General features: G+C 42.9%; 1 protein-coding gene across 2 annotated transcripts; it reads left to right on the forward strand.

Moving 5' to 3' along the window:
• Positions 1 to 221: 221 nt before the first annotated feature.
• Positions 222 to 16,306, forward strand: LOC8027268 (monocarboxylate transporter 12). Of its 2 annotated transcripts, none has more exons than XM_029968285.2 (5): positions 222 to 664; positions 1,872 to 2,064; positions 7,720 to 7,863; positions 13,372 to 14,214; positions 15,947 to 16,306. In XM_029968285.2, exons 1-5 carry the CDS (start codon positions 497 to 499, stop codon positions 16,135 to 16,137), a joined length of 1,539 nt encoding a protein of 512 aa, XP_029824145.2. In that variant the 5' UTR covers positions 222 to 496; the 3' UTR covers positions 16,138 to 16,306. The 2 variants fall into 2 exon arrangements, with proteins under 2 accessions (XP_029824145.2, XP_029824148.2); XM_029968288.4 differs by having other exon boundaries at positions 1,878 to 2,064.
• The last annotated feature ends 4,209 nt before the right edge of the window (positions 16,307 to 20,515 follow it).

A 20,515-nucleotide genomic window follows, 5' to 3' on the forward strand; every position in this document is an offset into this window, starting at 1 on the left:
ATGCCTTAGTTATGTCTAAATTGGGCTGACGTTCAAAGTTGGGCTGACATTAGCATGGAAACTGAAAGGATACCAATAAAATATTTGATAGCAAACAATGCAAAAAGATGACGGTTCGCCGATAGGAGTGGGAGGTGTAGAGAGCCTGAGCAATTTATCTGTTTCGTTACAAAGGTTATTCTTTGCAGTAGTGCCTTATCTGTAGTGGACAGAGCTTCACATCCGGTGCTGAACCAACGTCGCTTATAACGGGTTGCTTTGCTCTTTTCTTGTTAATACTTCAGCTTGGGCGAGCTGGTGGTTCATGCTCTTTTTTCTTGCAGCGGAGCCCGCAAAATAGGCTAGTCGACTGTGAATATGGACTCACTATATGAGGGTTGGATATTCACCATAACTGTTGTATAGTTACTTGCGATATATTGAATTGTGATCTCCCAAGTGTAGTTCCCAGAAACTTAAGCATCTTTTGTTAGAACCTACCTCCATTATTGTGGTAATGAGGACCGAAACAGAAATTAAGAAGCAAGGAGACCTTTACGCCGGCATTCCTTATAGTTGTTCCTCTTCGAATCTCATCAGCTTTCTCGGCGACTCATCACCAGAATTCTACGCTTCACCGAAGCATCTGCAGTGTTCGTCTAGTTATCCCCAGGCAAAGCCTAAGGTAAGCTCAATTGTTGAAGTATGGCGTGGTTAAAATTTTCAATTATACCCTGAGCTCGGACGCCACCCCTTCGCAAGTTGCAAAGGAACTGTGCGTTGATATTCTATCCCCGTCGTAACGATACGACAGGGATTGAACAACATGCCGACAACATTTACAAATCAATTTTCTGCTCAATATACAAGGGATATTTGCCGACGTATTTAAAACTTACTGAAGCTTCAAGTTAATTGCGCTGGGGTTTAATTTAATTTTTATGTAAAAAGAAAAACAACTTGACTCTCTAAGGCAAATCAAACTCCTTGAGGCTATTCCCGGTAGTGTACTAGATTTGTTACAATACTATACAATAATGAGTGTGCAATACATGTGGCCGATCTTTTCTAAAATACATCTTCCTTTGGTCGCAACGAGATTTTCTATTTAAAGTTTTAATATAAGTTTAGATAATCACGTCATGGCGCACATTAATTAATGTGCTAATGTGAGCAATGTTTAGTTTTTGTGCTCTTCAACTCAAGTTGCCTTGCCGGTGGTGCTCTCAAAGTATGAATGCGTATCTTTAACACACACGCGCAAACAAAAATTGCACAGATCCACAAACACACTCACTTGCGCGCGCGCACGCACACACACACATACACGTGCCCACACACACACACACATACGGACGCACGCGCACGCACACGTGTTTAAGCATTTGGCCCCCTAGAAGGCCTCGATGTAGAAAGTTACTCGCCACTTTCGCTCCCAACAAAACATCTTACAAATTTTGAGCTCCTGAATATTTCTTCTATTGCCCGGCCACACCACGAACATCCATCGCTATAACGATTGTGTGCGACATTATTATCCGTGTCAAATATTATGAGACGCAGAGCGCGTCGCATCCAGCTCGTTCTCACGATCTCATATATTTTTTGCTCTGTCACAAAGAAAAAGGCGGCTGTAATGAATGTTCAATATTAATCTATTAGCGAATTTCTAAGCAAAGATACCAGATTTTGGTGCCAAGTTTGTTTTTGGCATTAACATTTAGAGCTAAATTGAAAAAAACTCTGTCGTAATACCTGATTGGGCCAACTGTGTCCCATTGTGCACGCTACTCTTCATGTATTTGTCATTAAAGACTGTCAGCTTTATACAAGCCAATATTTAAAACAAGCTACCTAGAATACATTAAAAGGTTTATTGTTTTGTTTTTCAGTTTAAGCAACATGGGCCTGACAGCATCCACAGCTGGCTAACTGCGGCAGCTTGTGCGTTGTCCACCTTATTCGCCTTGGCTCCGCTGAGAAGCTCTGGATTTCTCTATGTGACCATTATGAACGAATTCAACGTGAGCCGACAGGAGGCATCTTGGACAATCATGATCTTGGGAGGTGCAAGATTTCTGTCAGGTCAGGCCTTTACCCCTTACTGAGGACGTGATTCGACGGTACTTCACCACCATCGAGTGACATAAACACTCAACAAATCTCTCTTAAAAAATTTTTTGGTCGGTTTTTGAGGGTGTGTTGTAAGAAAGCCTGAATGATGAACTTAAGGTTGGACACCGGTTATTGATATCAATAATTACAGACCTTTGTTTTACTTGAATCTGTCTTGTTTCCGATATTGAATGTTTTAAATCCTCGAACGTTTGAGGAGAGTGCTAAAGCACCAGTGAATATAAAATCACCAATTAAAAGTCCACGACTACCAGTTGATGTATTTGTTCGTAGAAGTTTTTTTTAAACCAGAAATCCTAAACTTTAAGTACCACCCTTGTGCCTTTTTCAGACTGTTACTGTGTCCCGGGCTGGCGATTACATTTCGTTTTTTTTGCACACCCTGTAGGTTTATTTTGCCATCGCTTAGGCACTAATTGCCGCAGATAGCCTTGGTTTTAGTGTTCTCCGAAAATCCAGATAAACTCAATCGCTTCGCCATTGCTTCCATAGTGCGCCTCTGGCTAGATTGTATGTGTAAGCGCCTTTTATCCAAATGATTGGAAAGGGGCAAAGGAGAAAACGTTTCTTGATTTAGCAATCCTGACCACTCTGTTAACTGACAGGCTAAGAATCCCGGGGCGTTGCTTATTATGTTTTTTGCTTAGGGACTCGTTGTTCGGCTTTCTATACCTGCTATTGACATAATCCCGTTGGCAACAGAGCGATAATAAGATGCCCTGGGCTAGCTACGCTTATTGCTTCTAAAGAAGTCTGTTACCATGGAATGAACAGGGAATGATGTTCTTTAACGATGCGAAAGGCGAGGTGCACGGCGTGCTTTGCACTGATAGGCTCTTTTCAACACCACGTCAAGCAACATTGGCGGTGGCTGTTTCTTGGTCACGAGGCGTTTGACTGGATCCGAGTCCTCGCCGAGCGGTGGCGCAGCTCCGGTATCCAAGACATGCTCAGAGTACGTACCCGAACAATGACGAACCCGGATAATGGGAACGTTATCTGATATGATGAATAAACCTTTATTTATCGAGCATCAGGTGCAGATGTTAGGGCACCCGCCCGGTGGAGGGCATCCTTAGTCCGGGATACCTTGGCTACGGCTGGCTATCCGGGCCCTTGTCACCAAGTCTTGCTGGATCCCAGGGTCCGGGCTGGTCAGACAGGCCATCCACTGCTCGTAGGATGGGGTGGGTTTGGGAGTGAGGTCCGGGGTTCGTTGGCATTCCCATACCTGATGGTAAAGGTTGCCGGGAGAAGGACAAAAATTACAAGTGGCGGGGTATTGAGCGGGATAGATGGCGTGAAGAAGGGTTCTGTGGGGATATGTGTTGGTCTGCAGTCTTCGGAGGGTGGTGGCTTCATCTCTTGATAATCTTGGGTGCGGTGCCGGGTATTTTCTTCGGTCGTGACGGTAGTGGGCTAGTATGTCGGCATAGTTGATGAGCAGGTCGGTCGTGGGGGCAACAAGTGAGGTTGTTCCCTCTTGGGTAATGGCCCGGTGTGCATGCGCGCGGGCAGCGGCATGTGCCGCCTCATTACCTTCGAGGTGTTCGTGTCCGGGTACCCAGACTAGGTGTACTTCGGGGAGCCGGGGGATGGCCTTGAGGATGCGAAGCGCTGTTTTCGTGATGCGTCCCCGTAGGTAATTCCGACACACTGCCTGAGAGTCTGTGAGCACTGTGATTATATCGTCGCCTGTCGTTGCGGCTAGGGCTATGGCAATTTCTTCGGCGGCTTCTGTAGATGTTGTGCGGACTGTGAGTGCGGTCATTTCTTGCCCTGCTGCATTGGTTACACATACAGCATGGGCTGGCTTATGCGGATACGGGGACGCGTCGGTGTATCTTGCAGCTGGGCTATCGCCGTATTTGGTGTTCATGGTTCGTGCTCTAGCAATGCGCCGAGCCTTATTGTTAACCGGATGCATGTTCTTCGGGATCTGGGCTGCACGAATGGCTTTTCTTAGGTGCAGAGGTACTCGTTCTTTGTGGTCTTGCAAGGAGGGTGTTGCGTAGCCTAACTTTCTCAGTGTGGCTCGTCCGGTAGGTGTTAATTTAAGGCGTTCTAACTGGGAGATGTGATGTGCTTCTTGTAACTCTTCCCAGGTGTTGTGAATTCCTAGTAGCAACAAATTCTTCGTTGAAGTTTTGGGAGGTAGTCCTAAGGCGGTCTTGTATGCTTGGCGCAGGGCAATATTAAGTTTCGATTTTTCGGTTATTTTGAGGGACAAATATGGCGTGCCATAGGCGACCCGGCTAATGAGTATGGCTTGTACAATAATCTATCAATATAATAATAACAATAATAAAATCACTATAAATTTATAAAAAAAATACAATAAACAATAATACAAATAATCTATCATCTGATAGATGGCGCGCATTTTCGAATAGGATCTGTTCCTTCTTACTTTTTTTTTCTCACTACTTTGTTTTCAGTTACACGATTCTGCAGACCATAAATCTGACAACGTTTTTTTTCTTTATTTGCAGACGTTGCAAATGGTAAATAACAACTCCAGTCTTTTGAGAGACCAGTCACGCAATAAATAAATTAAGCAAGTTAAGAATAAACAAACTCCACATGCAGCGTTTAGATGCACAAAAAAAGAACATATTGATGAAATAAAACACGCACGAGAGAGGAATCACGAACTCATTGACTAGTCAACCGCAATACATATAGATTAGACAATTGAAACGCACCAATTCGGAGATCAGCGTCTCCGCAAAGACAATATTTAATGTGTGTTGCTTTGTCCTCGTCCATATGTCACGTAAAACATATATGGAATTCTAAGTAATGTACTTCCAAGTAGAAATGACTAGTGAAGACAATAATTATTTGGAATAGTAGTTAACGCAACCTCTGTTAAAGCTGTTTAAAGTTGAAATCGAGATCAGTGCAGCGAACACGTGGCCAAAAGTGCGTTCGCCTTACCTCCACGCAGCGAGCGTTCTTTGCCAAACCCTTTTGACATCCTTCAAATATTAAGAACGTTCTATGAGGCAACAAACTATGTTACGATTAAAAAACAAAAAAAAAACGTGCCACTTAAATTAAAGGTAAATTACGATGCGGCACTTAAAGACAACTGCGTGTTTCTAGTAATAAAAGGCAGGGAAAGCCATTAAAAGAAATACAAAAAAAAAGCTTTGGGGTTGTTTTTCAGACCAGCACACCAAGAAATGTTACAACGTTTGGAGTGTTAAAGGGGTGTTCCAGAGACTTACACCCGAGGCTACATTGATGTAAGTCTTTGGGGCATACTTTTTACACCTTTAAGCGAAGTGAAAAATCACTAAATTGACAACATTATTAGAACGATACATCGCAGCGCGATCAATATGCGCCCATGCCACTTTTTTTTCTCCTATAGAAACACGCCGTTCCAAACAATGTGTCACTGGGCCAGGGTTCAGTATCTGACTATAGTAGAATATAGCAAGCCAGAGTCGTGATCTTAAAGGGGCGGTGCAACACTTTTATGATTAAAAGAATTTGCATCTCGTCATTTTTACGTTGTTTATCGTGTCCCAGAGGATAGAGAAAACGTTTCCTTCATTAAAAATGTCGCGATTCCGCTGCATAATCGCAAAGCAAAAGTCGAGCTTTTTTTCCCACCTGCAGCCCCAAGTGGCAGCCGAAGGAACTACGGCGGAAAGATTACGTGACCTTGCTCGGCTCTAAGCTGCAGCATAGCGCCCGCTAATGCACGCAGAGAGAGGGAGGGGAAGCGTCCTCTGAGATAGCACACGGGAAGGTACACGGCACTCCGAATGACGTCACTGGGAGTGCGACCAGGTGTGACCCTGAAGACTGGGAGTGAGTTGAGGAGTGCCCGAAATACCAATCTTTATCTTTTTTTTACGCAAAAACTAGGAAACGCAGGCGAAATCGGTTTTCTGTTCTTTACTTCAGAAGTGTCAGGGGGCAACTTCCAGAAATCTTTGACCGAAGTCCGAAAATCGTTGCACCGCCCCTTTAAGGCATGCTGCTGGGTCACATATTTCGATATGGCCAGCCACCCTCTTGAGAGGATTGATAAGAACAGGGCGTTGTACAGGAGCTCGTTCTTGTAATCAGTGCCGTCTGATCGCCTCTGAAGAGATAGATGCCAACAGCCATACTCTATTGGCCTACATACTCCTTTTCGGGGACGCATACATAGGAAGCTAGTTAAAAGAGAGAAAGACTTCTCACTGTCTAGACACTCATCCTAGCACACATAAAGCCAGTAGAAGATCCCGAGCCAACACTCACTGACAGACTTAAGGGTAAGAGCATACCCTTCGGTTGTCGGAATATCACGGCGCGCCTTCCTTGCTGTGTTAACTAACAGCGCGTGCACTTCGAAAGCTCGTGCGACGTCAGAAAGTCACGGAAACTCAGAAAGCTCACAGTGAAGGCAGCCGAACTAAAAAAGGTCGTCCGCGAACATACAGTGCTCCGCAAAGAGCCTGGTCTTATGAGGTGAACAAAACAAAAATACCGCATTTCAAATTCACCTTGGACTCTCCTATTCGGCTGGAAACAACCGGCGGCGAATGAACATTTTAATAAAAATGTGCTTATGTGCTAGATTTCAAACAAGATGCATCACGCTTGAATGTCACGACAAACTCGTTACGCTAACGCCAAGACAACATAAAACATACACAGCGGCATAGCAGGCAATGCATAAGCATCCAAGGATTGTGTAAGGCGCATTAAGTCCTAAACATAGACATATAATAATAACTATACCTAGTTTCTATAATTATTTTTTTTATATTGGAATATTAAATATATATCAATATTATGATTATTATTTTTGTATTTATTATTTTTTATAATTTGTTTTTATGTTTATATTTATATGTGTATTTATATATATATATATTTAATATATTATTAAAATATTTAAATAAAAAAATAAGCACTACGAAGCATTTCTAGAAGACCCAAAAGCTAGGCCGACTGGACGAGATTATCTGGCTCCCCCAAGCACCGGAAAGATATTTTCAACCCCCTCCTCCGCTTCAAAAAGGAGGCTCGTCTCACTCATTTTATTTAATCGCCATTATATCCACCCCGAGACAGCAATGACGGATTAAGCCCAGATGACCTGGTGCTCCTTATTTTCCTTGTTATTAAATACATTTAAAGCCCTTCACTCTTTCTACTTTGGCTTTGTTTTCCTCCACTCCAGAGTTCGCTTACAAAACTGAAAATAATGGAGGGCTTTGCCATGAATTTTTTATCCTGCTTGTTCTGGATATCCAGATTGTCCTGCATTTCTTATGCTGCAATAAAGTACAGGCAGAATTATTTGCAACGGGTGAAATTAGAGAGTTCTAGTATATCGCTCCCATGAATCCGGTAAAGATACCCGATATTTCGCAGCCGTCTTTGCGCATGCATTGTATTTTATCGAGTATCGCTATCATATTTTGTATGTGCGTTTCGATTTAAGAAAAAAAAATATAAGAATTTTTACTGGGTCAACTAAATATATCCGTTTGAGTGAGTATTACGGGGGTCTACGGTACGCGTAAAAACCTGCGCTTAAAGTGTGAGAAAGATGCCGTGAAAAACAATGGCAGTGTTTTGTCACTTTTGCAGGATTGCTGGCGGGCTTCCTTGGAGACGCCTTTACTACCAGACCCCTGATTATCTTTGGGAGCATCGTGTCCGCCTTGGGTGTAGCGCTGTGTGTTTTTGTCAAAAGCATTTGGGTGCTACACTTGACTCTGGGCTTGATACATGGTAAGTAACAACGCAAACTATTGATACCTCGTGCGAGTTCTTGCTCGATATGTGATGAATCTGTTCTGCATCGATTTTTCACATATTGTCAACATAATTCTGAGCCGTGTAAAGTTGATCTTTTTAGCAGTGCAATAGCCGATGTTCTTTTAATGGCCACCGATGGCTCGAGCTGTGCTTTTCAGAGCATCGAATGTAGCGTACATTTTTGTTTTCATCTAACCACCCAGTTACGTTTGGGCGAATAAATCTGAATGTTTAAGAGTACGGAAGCACAATTATTTGTGGCATTCCTGGTTGTCACCCGCATCAAAACTGGAATCTGCTTTCAGGCTAACTGTGTCGTTTATATTTAAGTATCTATTTCAGCTTTAAAAAAAATAAAAAAGGCGTGGACTTTGGTGGGCCAAGTCATTGTAATATGTATACCTCAATGGAAAGTACTTTTTCTTTACATCTTGCAATAGGCCCTAGCAAAATCGATCGTTCTGATCTCTCTCTATTCAACGTAAAAAACAAACCTCCCCCCCCCCCCCCCCTCCCTGCAGAAATAGGATATCACCCGAAGGAAATAGCATATCAGAGCAGAGAACAGGATATTACCCAAAATTCGAGTTCGCATCATCACTTCTATTTTTTTTTCCATTTTGTTTGTCTGTTTTTATTTCCGGAAGTTATTTGAGCACTTTCTGATTCACAACCTTTCGAAATTATTTTACTCTGCATGGCGTTTACCAAAGACGAAGGAGAATTACAAATAAGAGCCTACAAAATAAGAACAGTAGTCCCGCGGAATAACGTTATCGATCGCGGCAGACATCAGATTACGAGTATAAAGTAATAATTAGACAATTAATCACCTGAAACCAATAAACTAATAGGTTTTACCTCCTTGCGGTAAGGGATACGGTGGTCGTTGTCAATATATGCCATAGCTATCGTTAGAAATAAGACGGTGAGTTATGTTCCTATTATCTGGCAAAACGAAGCCGTGAGGAAACTGGGATCCAAAAACTATACACCAACTAAACTTTCTGACGTTACACCACTGCGGCAGCTCTCGTGTCGGCACAGGGCATACGCAGGCGCTTTATTTTACGTGATTCTGGTTTCAGCGCATGCGCGGCGCCCCCACCTGGGGGTCTATTCACTTCACCCAAAGATACTTCATACCGAGACAGTGCATCCCAGACACTTTTGCGCGAAGTCGTTTCATTCCAAGACATTTCATCCCAAGGCGTTTAATTCCATATATATTAAATACCAGTATGGTTTATAGCTTCCACTGCTTCTGCCACACTTTATAGCAGGATACTTCATTCCAGGGCAGTTAATCCCACGCACTTCATAGCAAAGACATTTCATTCTAAGACAGTCTTTACCAGGACGTTCTATGCCAGTGGTATCTAATACCCATACCTTTCATACCAGAATAAGTTGGTGCACCCACGAGTTGCTGAGCACATGCAAAAAGAGACATTCCAGACTATTCATTGAGGACCATCATAGCCGTCACGTCAGGCAAGTAGCCGGGGAGGGGGGGGGGGGGGGGAGGGGGGAGGGCCGGGGGCCGGGGCTGCCCGAAATCCTTATGTTTGCTGGAACCTCCTCTCCCCTGCCCCATTTATCGCGGTTTGCCATGGGCGCTCCCTTCCCCCCTGTCGAAATAAAATCCTGGCTACGTGGCTGCGTCACGTTCATGTAAAACGAGCAAATTTCATCAGTTGTAACCTCCTGCTATCTGATACGGGCCCATATTAAACCACGATAAAAAGCCTTTTTTTCACAATACTACCATTTTGGGTTTTGCTCGCTGTATTGAACTTTAGCGAAAGTCGGTTCATTCCACTTAGAGTCATTACGTTTCCTCTTTATATCTCCGCTCTCTTTTTTTTAACCCTATTTGGAGTGCCGCTAAAAAGTGTTGTAGTAATAGTCCAATTTAGTTATTCTCAAAGCTTCACACAATAAATAATTACTATCGCAGGAACCGATGCCACGCGAAACCCTTCCGAAATGTATCGTGCCAAGCCAACATTCACCGGAAATATTAAAAAATGAAATGTTTATTTGACAGTTACACACTCATTAACGTAAAAACATAACAAAACTTCACAGCACACCGATTCAGGCTAAGAAACTCCTCATATGACTATATTTGGAATAATGCACTCAAGTAACAATCACTAAGTACAAGCCTTGAGCACGCTTTGAGAAAGCTGTCTGCGTCTTGAGTGCTGTAGTCCTACAGCATCCTCTTCAGACGCTTGTTTGAACGCTCGTATTCTTTCTTGATATACAACCCTGGCTCATGACCTACGTCGAGCTGGGATGTCAGCGAGTTCACAAAGACTTGTTCAGAAGTAAGCGCGTCCATCAACTTGAATACTGTAGGGTGAGATGCACCGATAGAGCTTTGGGATACCTTGTGCCATAATTGTATGCTGTTCTTTGTTCCGGGAAGGCTGACTTCTGTCACGCGCTTGCAATTCCACATGGTTAATGCGATTCTGGGATTCTTAAGGTGTAGACCGACTCAGGTTTTCTGGAAGTAGTCTAAGAAGTCTTGGTTCTGTTACGTTCGTCCTAGCAACTCCAGCAGCTGTATTGTCAGCATCCGATATCGGTCGCAGACGTTCAATATATAGCAGAAGCCAGTGCGACGAATTCCTTCAGCATGAGGTGGCAGCTGGATTCATCAATAAATCGCACGTGCATGCCAAGCTCTTGAATTCGGCTCCAGATTCTTTCCACATAATGGAATAAAAATCCATGCACCTCGACGTCAGGCAGGCAATTCAAAGTCTATGACTACTGTACGCATCTGTCGTGGTCTTAAGGTGGCATCGTCAATAGCCTGAAGTAGCATGCGCGTTGCTTTTTTTGTACGTCGTTTCGTGCTTGTTCGCACAAAGACAGAAAGCAAGGAGAGCAACCTGCCTTTGTAGAGGCCACGAGAAACCCAAAGCTGGTCAACTATATCTGGTGATACTTTAAGTATACCGTCGCACAACCAGGTGCTACAGGCGTTTAAGCGGCACAGGTCCATTTTAGAGGCGAAATTTATTATTACCGAATCATCGGAGGCCATGTCCCGACTCCCCTGCGACAAATATTTAGGAGACAATGTTCTTGTCAAACGCTGGTGTTCCGGTATAACTAAGTCTTCAATTTTGTGGGGTTCTTGAACAACGCCATGTGTACCGCGTCGAACTCTGTTCACTATCCTTTCTAGTGAAGATAGCTTGGGGAGCTTAGCAATAGTTGCCGGTCTTGCCCTTGAAGGCAGGCGGTTACGAACTTTCGAGAGTTGTCGAGGAAACGTTTGGCCGCAGTTTTGACCTCATCTCGTAAACGTGCCGCAACGACATTTTCGGGACTCGGTAGATGTCACGTGTTTCCTTAAGTCAGAGTGGTCGTCTCACCTGCTGTAACAACACGTCCCCGGCGTCCCTTTTGGAATTTCTCGCATCTACATGTCGTATTCTCAAAGTCGCTCCTGTGCTTCGTCTAGATGCAACCTTTGAAGAAGAGCTTCGGTGAACTTCCACGAGAAGCCCAAAAGGTAGCTATCTTCTATAAACAACCCGATGCCAACTAATGAGTCGGGACCGCTGTACTGCTTGACAGATAGGTTATTAATGCAAAGTGCGGGAAGGCCTTGACAAAGGCGAAGTGCGTCTGCGGGATGCGGACGTGAAAAGCCGATTTACTAATTCATCATCTAGGCGGGAAACTGTATGGTATGAAATATCAAGGTATGGAATTTCCTTGGTTTTAAGGGCCCTGGGATGACGCGTGCCGAGATAGAACGTCTTTGGCCTAAAGTACCTGAAATAAAGTCTTTTGAGATGAATTTTATCTTCTAGACAGACGATTTTCTGACTTGAAATATCCACGTATGGGATGTCATTGGTATGAAGCGTCCTGGGATGAGACGTCTCGGGATAGAACGTCTTTGGCATAAAGTGTCTGGGATGAGGTGACATGGTATCAAGTGAGCGGCTCTCGAAAGTTTCCTGGACGGCCCTGGATACTGCATGAATTATTCTGGCATGAAATGTTACAGTGCGGAATGCTAATGGGATAAAGTGTAGAAGGATGAAACACCTTAGGATGAATCAACTTTGATATAAAGTGTCTGGGATGAAGTCTCCTGAGATGAAGTATGGTACAGCCCCCACCTCATGTGAAAGAAGGGGCTTGCTTGTGAACACCTAGTTTGTGTATGCACAAAGAAGCAGCGAAAGTGACATCCAGAAACAACGTCAGCCTCCGCAGCGCGCGCGTGTCGCCAGTCATCGCGAACCGATATGTCAGCGCTGTGTTGTTTAAGGCTCACGTGGTCGTAGAGGACGCGCGCCATACACTGTTATCTCCTTGAACTCGAAGCTTCTGGCGCATTTCTTCCAGTAGTTTCGGAAGGGCGGAACCTATATGGTCACTGATAGCTCGAGAAACGCGGCGAGTGGCGAATCCGGGGTATCATATCATGGCTCCGCAGTCAATGAAGCTGCGTGATTAGTCGACAAGAGCGTCAAAGAACATATCACGAAGAAGTGTGAATATAAGCTTCGCCCTGGGCATTTATTAAGTTGTCGACAACTAGAGGGAGCCTAACTTCTCGAAAGGATAGCGTGGAGTGCAGTCTAAAAAAATATTGTTGTAAAAGAACTCTTAGGGGTTCTTCGTCATGCCCATTTTTTGTACCCTAAAAGGATCTTTTAAGCAGCCCTAAAAGGATTCTGTGTGAAAAAAAAAAAAATCCTATAGGCGTTTTTCTAAGCTCATTTTTTACGCAAAAGAGTTCGTCATCACCCAGTTGCCTTTCGAGTGCGCACGGGGGTGATAGTGCTTGAGGCGAAACCGGTCTTCACGAGCTGAAACAGTACTTGGGGTGTCGAAGAACCTTTTAAGAACAGATTTTCTTAGATTGCACGTATTTGTTTTCTGCATTGTAACAGGCGCTATGGCAAATTTTAACGGCGGGCAGCACATTTCTAAATGGATTGTGCCAGCTAAGACTAATATTTAGAAACATGTTTCGTACACTTTAGGTAGTTCTAAATTATCACTTTACAGTGCTTAGCTGATGTCTTTTGCAGTCGATACCAAAATGAATCTTTTACACATTCATGCAAACCTTTTTTTCACAAATGCCTTTCAATAGTTGATGAAACATCTTGCATCTGGTTAGTTATCTGAACTTGACAAAAATTCTGCTCACGTGCTGATAGACAAAGAGATTAACTTTGTTCATCTCCTCCAATGTCGCGGGGGGGGGGGGGGGGGGGGAGGGAAGGGTTGATATCTAACAGAAGTGCTCGTCTTGGTATTTCGTTTGGTTCGCGTATTAAGGTTATAGGGGGAATTCATGTTTATACTTCATAATATTAGCAACACACTATAATTTAAGCGAAATATACGCTGCTCAAAAGTAGGTGTCAATAGACAATGCTGCAAGAACCCGGAGCTCACAAGTTTCCTTTGTTTCTTTTTCTCACGCAGGATTTGGCAGTGGAATCGTCTATTCAATGAACCCGATTGTCATAAGTGAACACTTCATTAAACACAAGGCGTTTGCTATGGGCATCAACTACGCCGGTTCCACTCTTGGCACCTTTGTCTTCCCCAAACTTTTAGAGTACGTCGTGGGATTATACGGCTTTCGTTATGCCATGCTCATTTTTGGCGGCATACTGTTTAACTCCGTGGCATTCAGCTTGTTTCTACGTCAACCATTCTGGCTAAATAAACGCGCCACAGTGAGCAACACCTCTGAAATATGTGAGCTAGGATTTCAAGGGCCGACTGAACCCTTCATCATCTCGGGATCCATAACAGGCCAAGTTACAAGCCACAACGACAAGCCTAACTTAATTTATAGAGGTCTGAATATCGCCCGCTTGCCCATGTTCTACGTAGTTACTTTTTCCTTCATCTCGTTCGGTCTGGGTTACGATTGCTACAATTCCCTTCTCGTCGACTTCGCCATTGACAAGGGGATAGCCAAAAGCAAAGCCGTCGGAATGACATCTTTGTGCTCTGTGGCCGACCTAGCGGGAAGGTTGATCCTGCCCGCGTTGACGGACAGGAATCTCGTCAAGAGAAGCACACTGATGATTCTATTGCTTTCCCTCGTTGGGGTATTATACATCATGCTGCCTTACGTCAGCGAATGCGGCTATATTTTCACACTGACTCTCGGACTAGCGGCTTTGCTCGGCTGTGGTGTAGTGCTCTTTCCAGTACTTCTTGGAGAGTATGTTGGTCTCGAGAGTATAGCCATGGCAACAGGGTTGATGACCTCACTCTCAGCAGTCTTCTCATTTACCAAGCCCTCAATTATTGGTAAGCTACATCCTTTTACGCTAGTTTAGTCCTCCAAATGTTATTTAGATGTGAACCTATCTAAATGTAACATGTTATTAGAAGAGGCCGGGATGGATCTTGCTGCAGTCCTTATAATAATTTTATTTATATTAAGCGACGGCGACCCTTTCTAAAACTTCGAACTTAACTTTCGGCACATGTATCTACTATTGTGTTTTAAGTTGCTTAAATGTCTCTGGGAGCTCAGCTTTTAATAGCTAAAAGAGAATCGCCTGAGTTAGTGCCTCGATGGGGATGTTTTATTCAGAGAAATGAAGCACCAGGCGGAGCCGTGACTGTAATGAACATAGAGCATTAAAGGACAATTAATATCATTTTCTTGTGTCACAGGAAACATACAAGTTAGTGACACCAGAAGGCGAACCCAAATGTTCTAGCCTCATCGTCCATCGCGGTCACAGTTCCTTCGGATAGTTCATTTCTGTAGGCAGTGAAGTCAGTTCGTGCTCGTCGTCGTTAGTCGTAAGAATTGGTCGTCGCCACTTATCGCATGCGGTCGTGGTAATTTATAACCTTCATCCTCAGCCATCTCTCGTTGTCATCGCTGTCGTTCGTCGTTGTCATTGCCGGCTGTGCTTCTTCGTATTTCATCATTGGGGTTCGTGGCTGCGGTTTGTGGTTTACCGTTGTGGTTCATCGTTCGTTGTTGTTGTACGTCGTTATCGTTCGTCATTCGCAGCTGTCGTTGTTATCGTTCTTCGTCCGTTGTTGTCGTTCGTTGTTATCGCTACTCCTCGTTTACCGTCGTACATCGACGTTGTCAATCATCCATGTCGTTAATTACCACTCACCATGTTTCATCCACCCTCGTAGTCCTCGCCGCGGGCATTCTTCATGGTCTTCAACGGGGAGGGGGGAGGGGAGGGGTTGAAGGAATTGAGTCTAGTTGGGGATACTCCTCACATCCCCAAAATGTCCCGGGGGGGAAGTGACGACAATATAACTGAGAAAAAGAATGGTTATATGAGGCAAACTTGTGCCTGCCACCGAAACAAAAGCGAACATCGTACATATTTCGATGGTGACGTAAGGGCTATACTGCCCCGAAGCAACGCGGAAGTGGTGCTCTTATTCGCATTTTATCTTCAAAACGTTTCTAAGCCGGAAGGCATGCTCACTATTGCGAATGATATGGAAATTTCGAAAAAAACAATAGTAACGAAAAGTAAAAGCAAATTCAAGGCAGGTAGGTTTAAAACCTGGTGTGTTTATGTGACAGCCTCGTGCAATGCCATCAGTAACACGCGCGCAGCCCCCCCCCCCATACGGTCCAGTCGCATTAAAAGGGCGCGGGACTGCCTCTACGGCAAACCCGCAAAGTCCGAGAGGTACAATTGAGGAGAGTTAAACAATAATAAACAATATAAATTATTGACAATTTCTTTACAATGGCCACCGACAACTCAAGAAGCCTATCATGTAGCTTTTATGTTCACCCGTCTCGCTCAGTGATTCGTACCTAGGAGTGTTCATTTGGTGATGCCTCACTCTCATGGGCTGCGAAACAATAGGATGCTATGCACGTACCCCGCCCTACGTTTTTCAAATTGACAGAAACTACGGAGTTAATCTGTCTCTTACTCGCCAGAGAGTTCGATGATTGATGTTCAATTACATTGTGTTCTGGTAAACAAAAATGCAGAAATGTAGATGTGAGCCGTTTTAAATTTTACTTTTTTTTTGTGTACAGGTTACTTCCGTGACACCCTTGGCGCTTATAACCTTCTTTTTGTGGCCTGCGGTTGTGTTACTATTTTGGCGTCATCGACATGGGTGGTTGCAGAATATGCAAGACAGAAGACCGTAAAGAACAAATGGACTATCGACCAAACGCAAACTACAACCAACATTTTGGTGGGGACATATTCGCTCATCCCTTGATTATACACCTCGTTTACAAGGAATGTCTACGGGATAAACCCTTAAGAAACATACTGTTAAGTGCCCACTTGCTTACTTAAAAATAAAGTTTAACCAGCGCGGGGAATAATTTATTTTATTTATTGTCATCGTAAAAAAAAGTTTAATAAAATATTCTAAAAACGTTCTTAGAAATGTCTTTCATATACCGAAGACACCACACGACACATCGCAACTCAAAATGCGCATCCAGTTTTTCCCTGATATGCTACCTTATATAAAAGATACAGAATTAAAAAAGTAGTAAAGACTATGCCTTGACACGAAGAAAGGTACCAAATGTGAGCCTATTAATTACTCTTCGACAGTTCCTCATTTATATAATTATTTTTGGAGAGCGTTCCTGTAAAAAAATATTATTTAGTGTACTCCACAAATACATTTTTTAAAATCGATTTCTGCTCTTGCCAAGAAGTCTGGGAATAACACTGATTTAGGCTTTGTTTTAGGCATTAATATAATTTGGGGCTGAACACAGGGGTTTTCATAGCAAAGATTCAATAAATTTGTTTATTTAGCGCTTGCAATATATCTTGATGTCTAGTTCACCAAAACGCCGCAGAAATTTCCAAAGTCTAAAGAAATCAACGTAACAAAAATGGTGCCTGGACGTCCCATGACCGCCATAATATTCCGCGATCAATTTCTGAGTTCTATCCCGCCCGATGTAAACATTGTTCTCAAAAAGAGCGCATGAAGGCCTGCGTGACATTGACGCTTGGAAGAGCGACATAGTCGTTTAGGTGACGTCGTTACTTGTTTCGTCGGTACGCCCACCAAGCATACACTGCCGAGTTTGTTATGACATAATCGAAATCATGTCGTCATCCTTCCAGGTGTTATTGTGGGCCGGGCTCGCGACGCTCTTGTTATGCGTAAGTTTTAAATCCGGCAAAAAGGAAATCAAGAAAATTAATTGAATTATATCTAAAAAAACAATTACTGTTTGGCAATTTTTTTCGAAAATTGATCTGGCCTTTAATGGTAATTGCCGTTAATACTGCAACTCCAAACAAGAACCCTAAAACTAATATTAGAAGTCAATTGCGTGATTTTAGTAAATTACTCACCGTGCCTTGGCAATTAACCCCTCATATAATTTCTGAGGAATCCGATAATTAAATGGCGAAGACAAAACACTTCTAACTCTCGCCCCCTATTAGGGGAAGGAAGATATATGTTTGAATTAAACTAAATACACCCCGTATACAGATAGCAACTTCCAGCGAGTTAACGTTCCTCCGTCGCCCACTATACTCCTTTTCAACTAAAAAGAAAAAAAAGAAAAAAAAGCTTTTTTGGATTGTTTTTGCGCCGTGCGATGTAGTTTTTGCTGCATTTGGTTGTTGGAGGAAGAAGCAACGTTTTCCGCGTTTGAGACGTGTGCGTCTCGATAATATAACGCATTTCTAGTCCAAAGTGCATCTACATATATCTTAATTCTCCACATACAGCGGGAAGTGAGTAATATTCCAGAAGGAGCCGGACTTTTTACACCACGGGTATTGAGGTGAAACCGAGTATCGAGGATAACACCAGGACCCAGATCGAACGCGAATACTACGTTTGGCTAGAACTCGCGTTCCACCAGCGAAGAGAGGAACACCAGCCGAACACTGACCACTTGTGCTCATTCTGCGTCCCACACTGGTCTCCGCTCGGTGGCGCTGAAAACCTAGCACCACGGCCTTGCTACATATCGGAGCTGTTGAGTCAGGCTTAGCAGGAAAGTGAACGAGAGGGAGGGTGAAAATGGTAGGGAGATGAATAGCACAACGAAGCGCCTAAGTGCGCAACGCTCCTCGTCCGATTCGCGAACATGCAATCCCAGGGCACAGGTGTTTGAAACCCGTGACGCATGCAATGTTAGAAAAAATATATATATTGCTACGGTAAGTCAGAAAGTACGCATGTCATTTGTGTTTTTCAAGTTTGCTAGAGGACACATGCTTTTGGAAGAAGTAACAGGTGCTAGAAAAACAACATATTTTTTTTTTATGATATGATAAACATGTCGAGGTTGGTAAGTACGACAGGCAGATAAACTGCAGCTCTGCGAGAAGTTAGAAAAATAGTTCTCACGTGCCGCGCAATAACGTCATTTTAAAGCAGATTGTGTTTGTCGACTGTATTTCGCGGAAAGTCGTAAGGCCCTGAATATCTCAAGGAAGCGTTACACTTAAACTAAGGCAACATAAAAGACGCATAGCCCGTAGTAGGCAATAGATAAGCAAACAAATCCTTTAGAAGGCATAATTACTCCAAACAATTCATACATTATCATAACTTGGGGCACACAATCGAAATCAGAAACATTCACCAAGGAGCTCAGGGGGAATCGAACACCGGACAGGAGATTAGAAGTCCTGCACCTTCGCTCGGTGCTACTAGTACGAGATGAACGACAGGGCAAGCAACTTAACTAAGTATGACTTACCGCCGGCGGTCGCTCGCACTAGTAAGTAAGTAAGTAAGTAAGTAAGTAATATTTATTTCAGCAATATTGTGCTGAGGGCACCAGACAAAAAGCTTCCATGAGGTAGCTTGACTGGGCCTGGTGCCCCTGCACTTACAGGGCATTATAAAAAAAACAAGTACTACAGAATACACTTTGACTAAACAAAACAAACACGTACATCTTTTTTTGTTAAACAGTGAATATCATTGTGGTCTATAAGGAACTTGTTAAGTAATGAAGGCAGGTTATGCGCAATAGATTGGAGTGCATAATTTGTACGAAAATGAGGCACGTTCCAGAACTCTCTGCGTCTGACAAGGATGAAGGATTCACGTTTTGTCAGATGGGATACATTAGACAAAAAAGAAGCAAACTCAGCGGTCGAAAATAAATAAGAACATAGCAAACGGTACTCGTATACACTGGCAATCCTCATGATGTTGAATTTAAGAAATAATGGCTCAGTATGAGTGTCGTAAGGCACGTTTGCAATAAAACGCAGCATTTTCTTTTGTAGGATCGTGAGTTTGTTAATATTAGATTTGGTTGTTGTGCCCCAAACCAAATGACAATAGTTAATTTGTGAGCTAAACAGAGCATGATAAATTTGCATTTTAATATTTACAGGCAACAAGGAGCGACAGTGGCATATTATTCCAACAACTTTTGACAGTTTCGTAACTAAGTATTCGATGTGATTATCCCATTGCATATGTTCTGAAAAAATGACACCTAGCGTTTTGTGCTGTTTAACTATTTCAATCTGGTCAGTTCCAATCTCTAGAGTATAATTACTAATAACGTGCTTATTTACAGGTCTAAACAAAATTGCTTTGGACTTTACAGTGTTTATTTTAAGACCATTTATTTTTGACCACGAAAGAAACTTTTCCAAAACTAAGTTTCCCATGGGTATAAGTTCGTCCATATTCGATGCAGACAGAAATATACTCGTGTCGTCTGCATACATTACAAAACGTGCTTGATGGCAAATATTGACTAGATCATTTATATATACATTGAACAGCAGAGGGCCGAGTATGCTGCCTTGGGGCACACCAAACTTCAAGATTTGCAAAGAGGAAACATGATAACTCACGGAGACACATTGCTTACGGTGTTCTAAATATGAATGAATAAGTATCAAAGGCGTGCCACGTATGCCATAACATGAAAGTTTATCAAGGAGCGTCGAATGGTTAAGACAGTCAAACGCTTTGCTAAGGTCAATAAATATTCCCAGTGTCAGCAGTTTGCATTCTATATTGTGTAATATTATTTCTTTCTGTGATATCAGAGCGCTTTCCGTGGATTTTCCCTTGCGAAATCCGAACTGGGAGTCAGTTAGCACTGAGGTCTTCGTAAAAAAATTGTCTAAACGATATAATATAATTTTTTCCAGCCCTTTAGAAAATATTGGAAGAACAGAGATGGGTCTATAATTTGTAACTAAATTTTTGTCTCCACCTTTATGCAAAACTGAAACTTTTGCGAGTTTCATGTTATTCGGAAATTGACCACTCGACAATGCTAAGTTAAATATATATACCAAGAGTGGGGCCACCACATCGATTACGAATTTAACGGACTTTATTTGTATATCGTCTATGTCATGGCTTTTACTGTTATTCAATCCCATAAATACACGGATCACTTCCAATTCGTCTGTAGGTTGTAGGAAAATTGTGTCTGTTACACGGTGCGAGATAAACGAGGAAGCATGCTCATTGTGCGCGCTAGAAGGCAAGTTAGTAAAATGTCTGTTAAAGAGCTCAGATAGTTGTACTCCTGATACGCTCTCAACAGAAAGTGAAAGTTCATCTATTGAATTCTTCTGCTTGCTGCGTTTAAGCACTTCATTTATCGACTGCCAAACAATCG

The sequence above is a fragment of the Ixodes scapularis genome, unplaced genomic scaffold (assembly GCF_016920785.2).
Source record: "Ixodes scapularis isolate PalLabHiFi unplaced genomic scaffold, ASM1692078v2 PGA_scaffold1__304_contigs__length_218370807, whole genome shotgun sequence".
NCBI lineage: Eukaryota > Metazoa > Arthropoda > Arachnida > Ixodida > Ixodidae > Ixodes > Ixodes scapularis.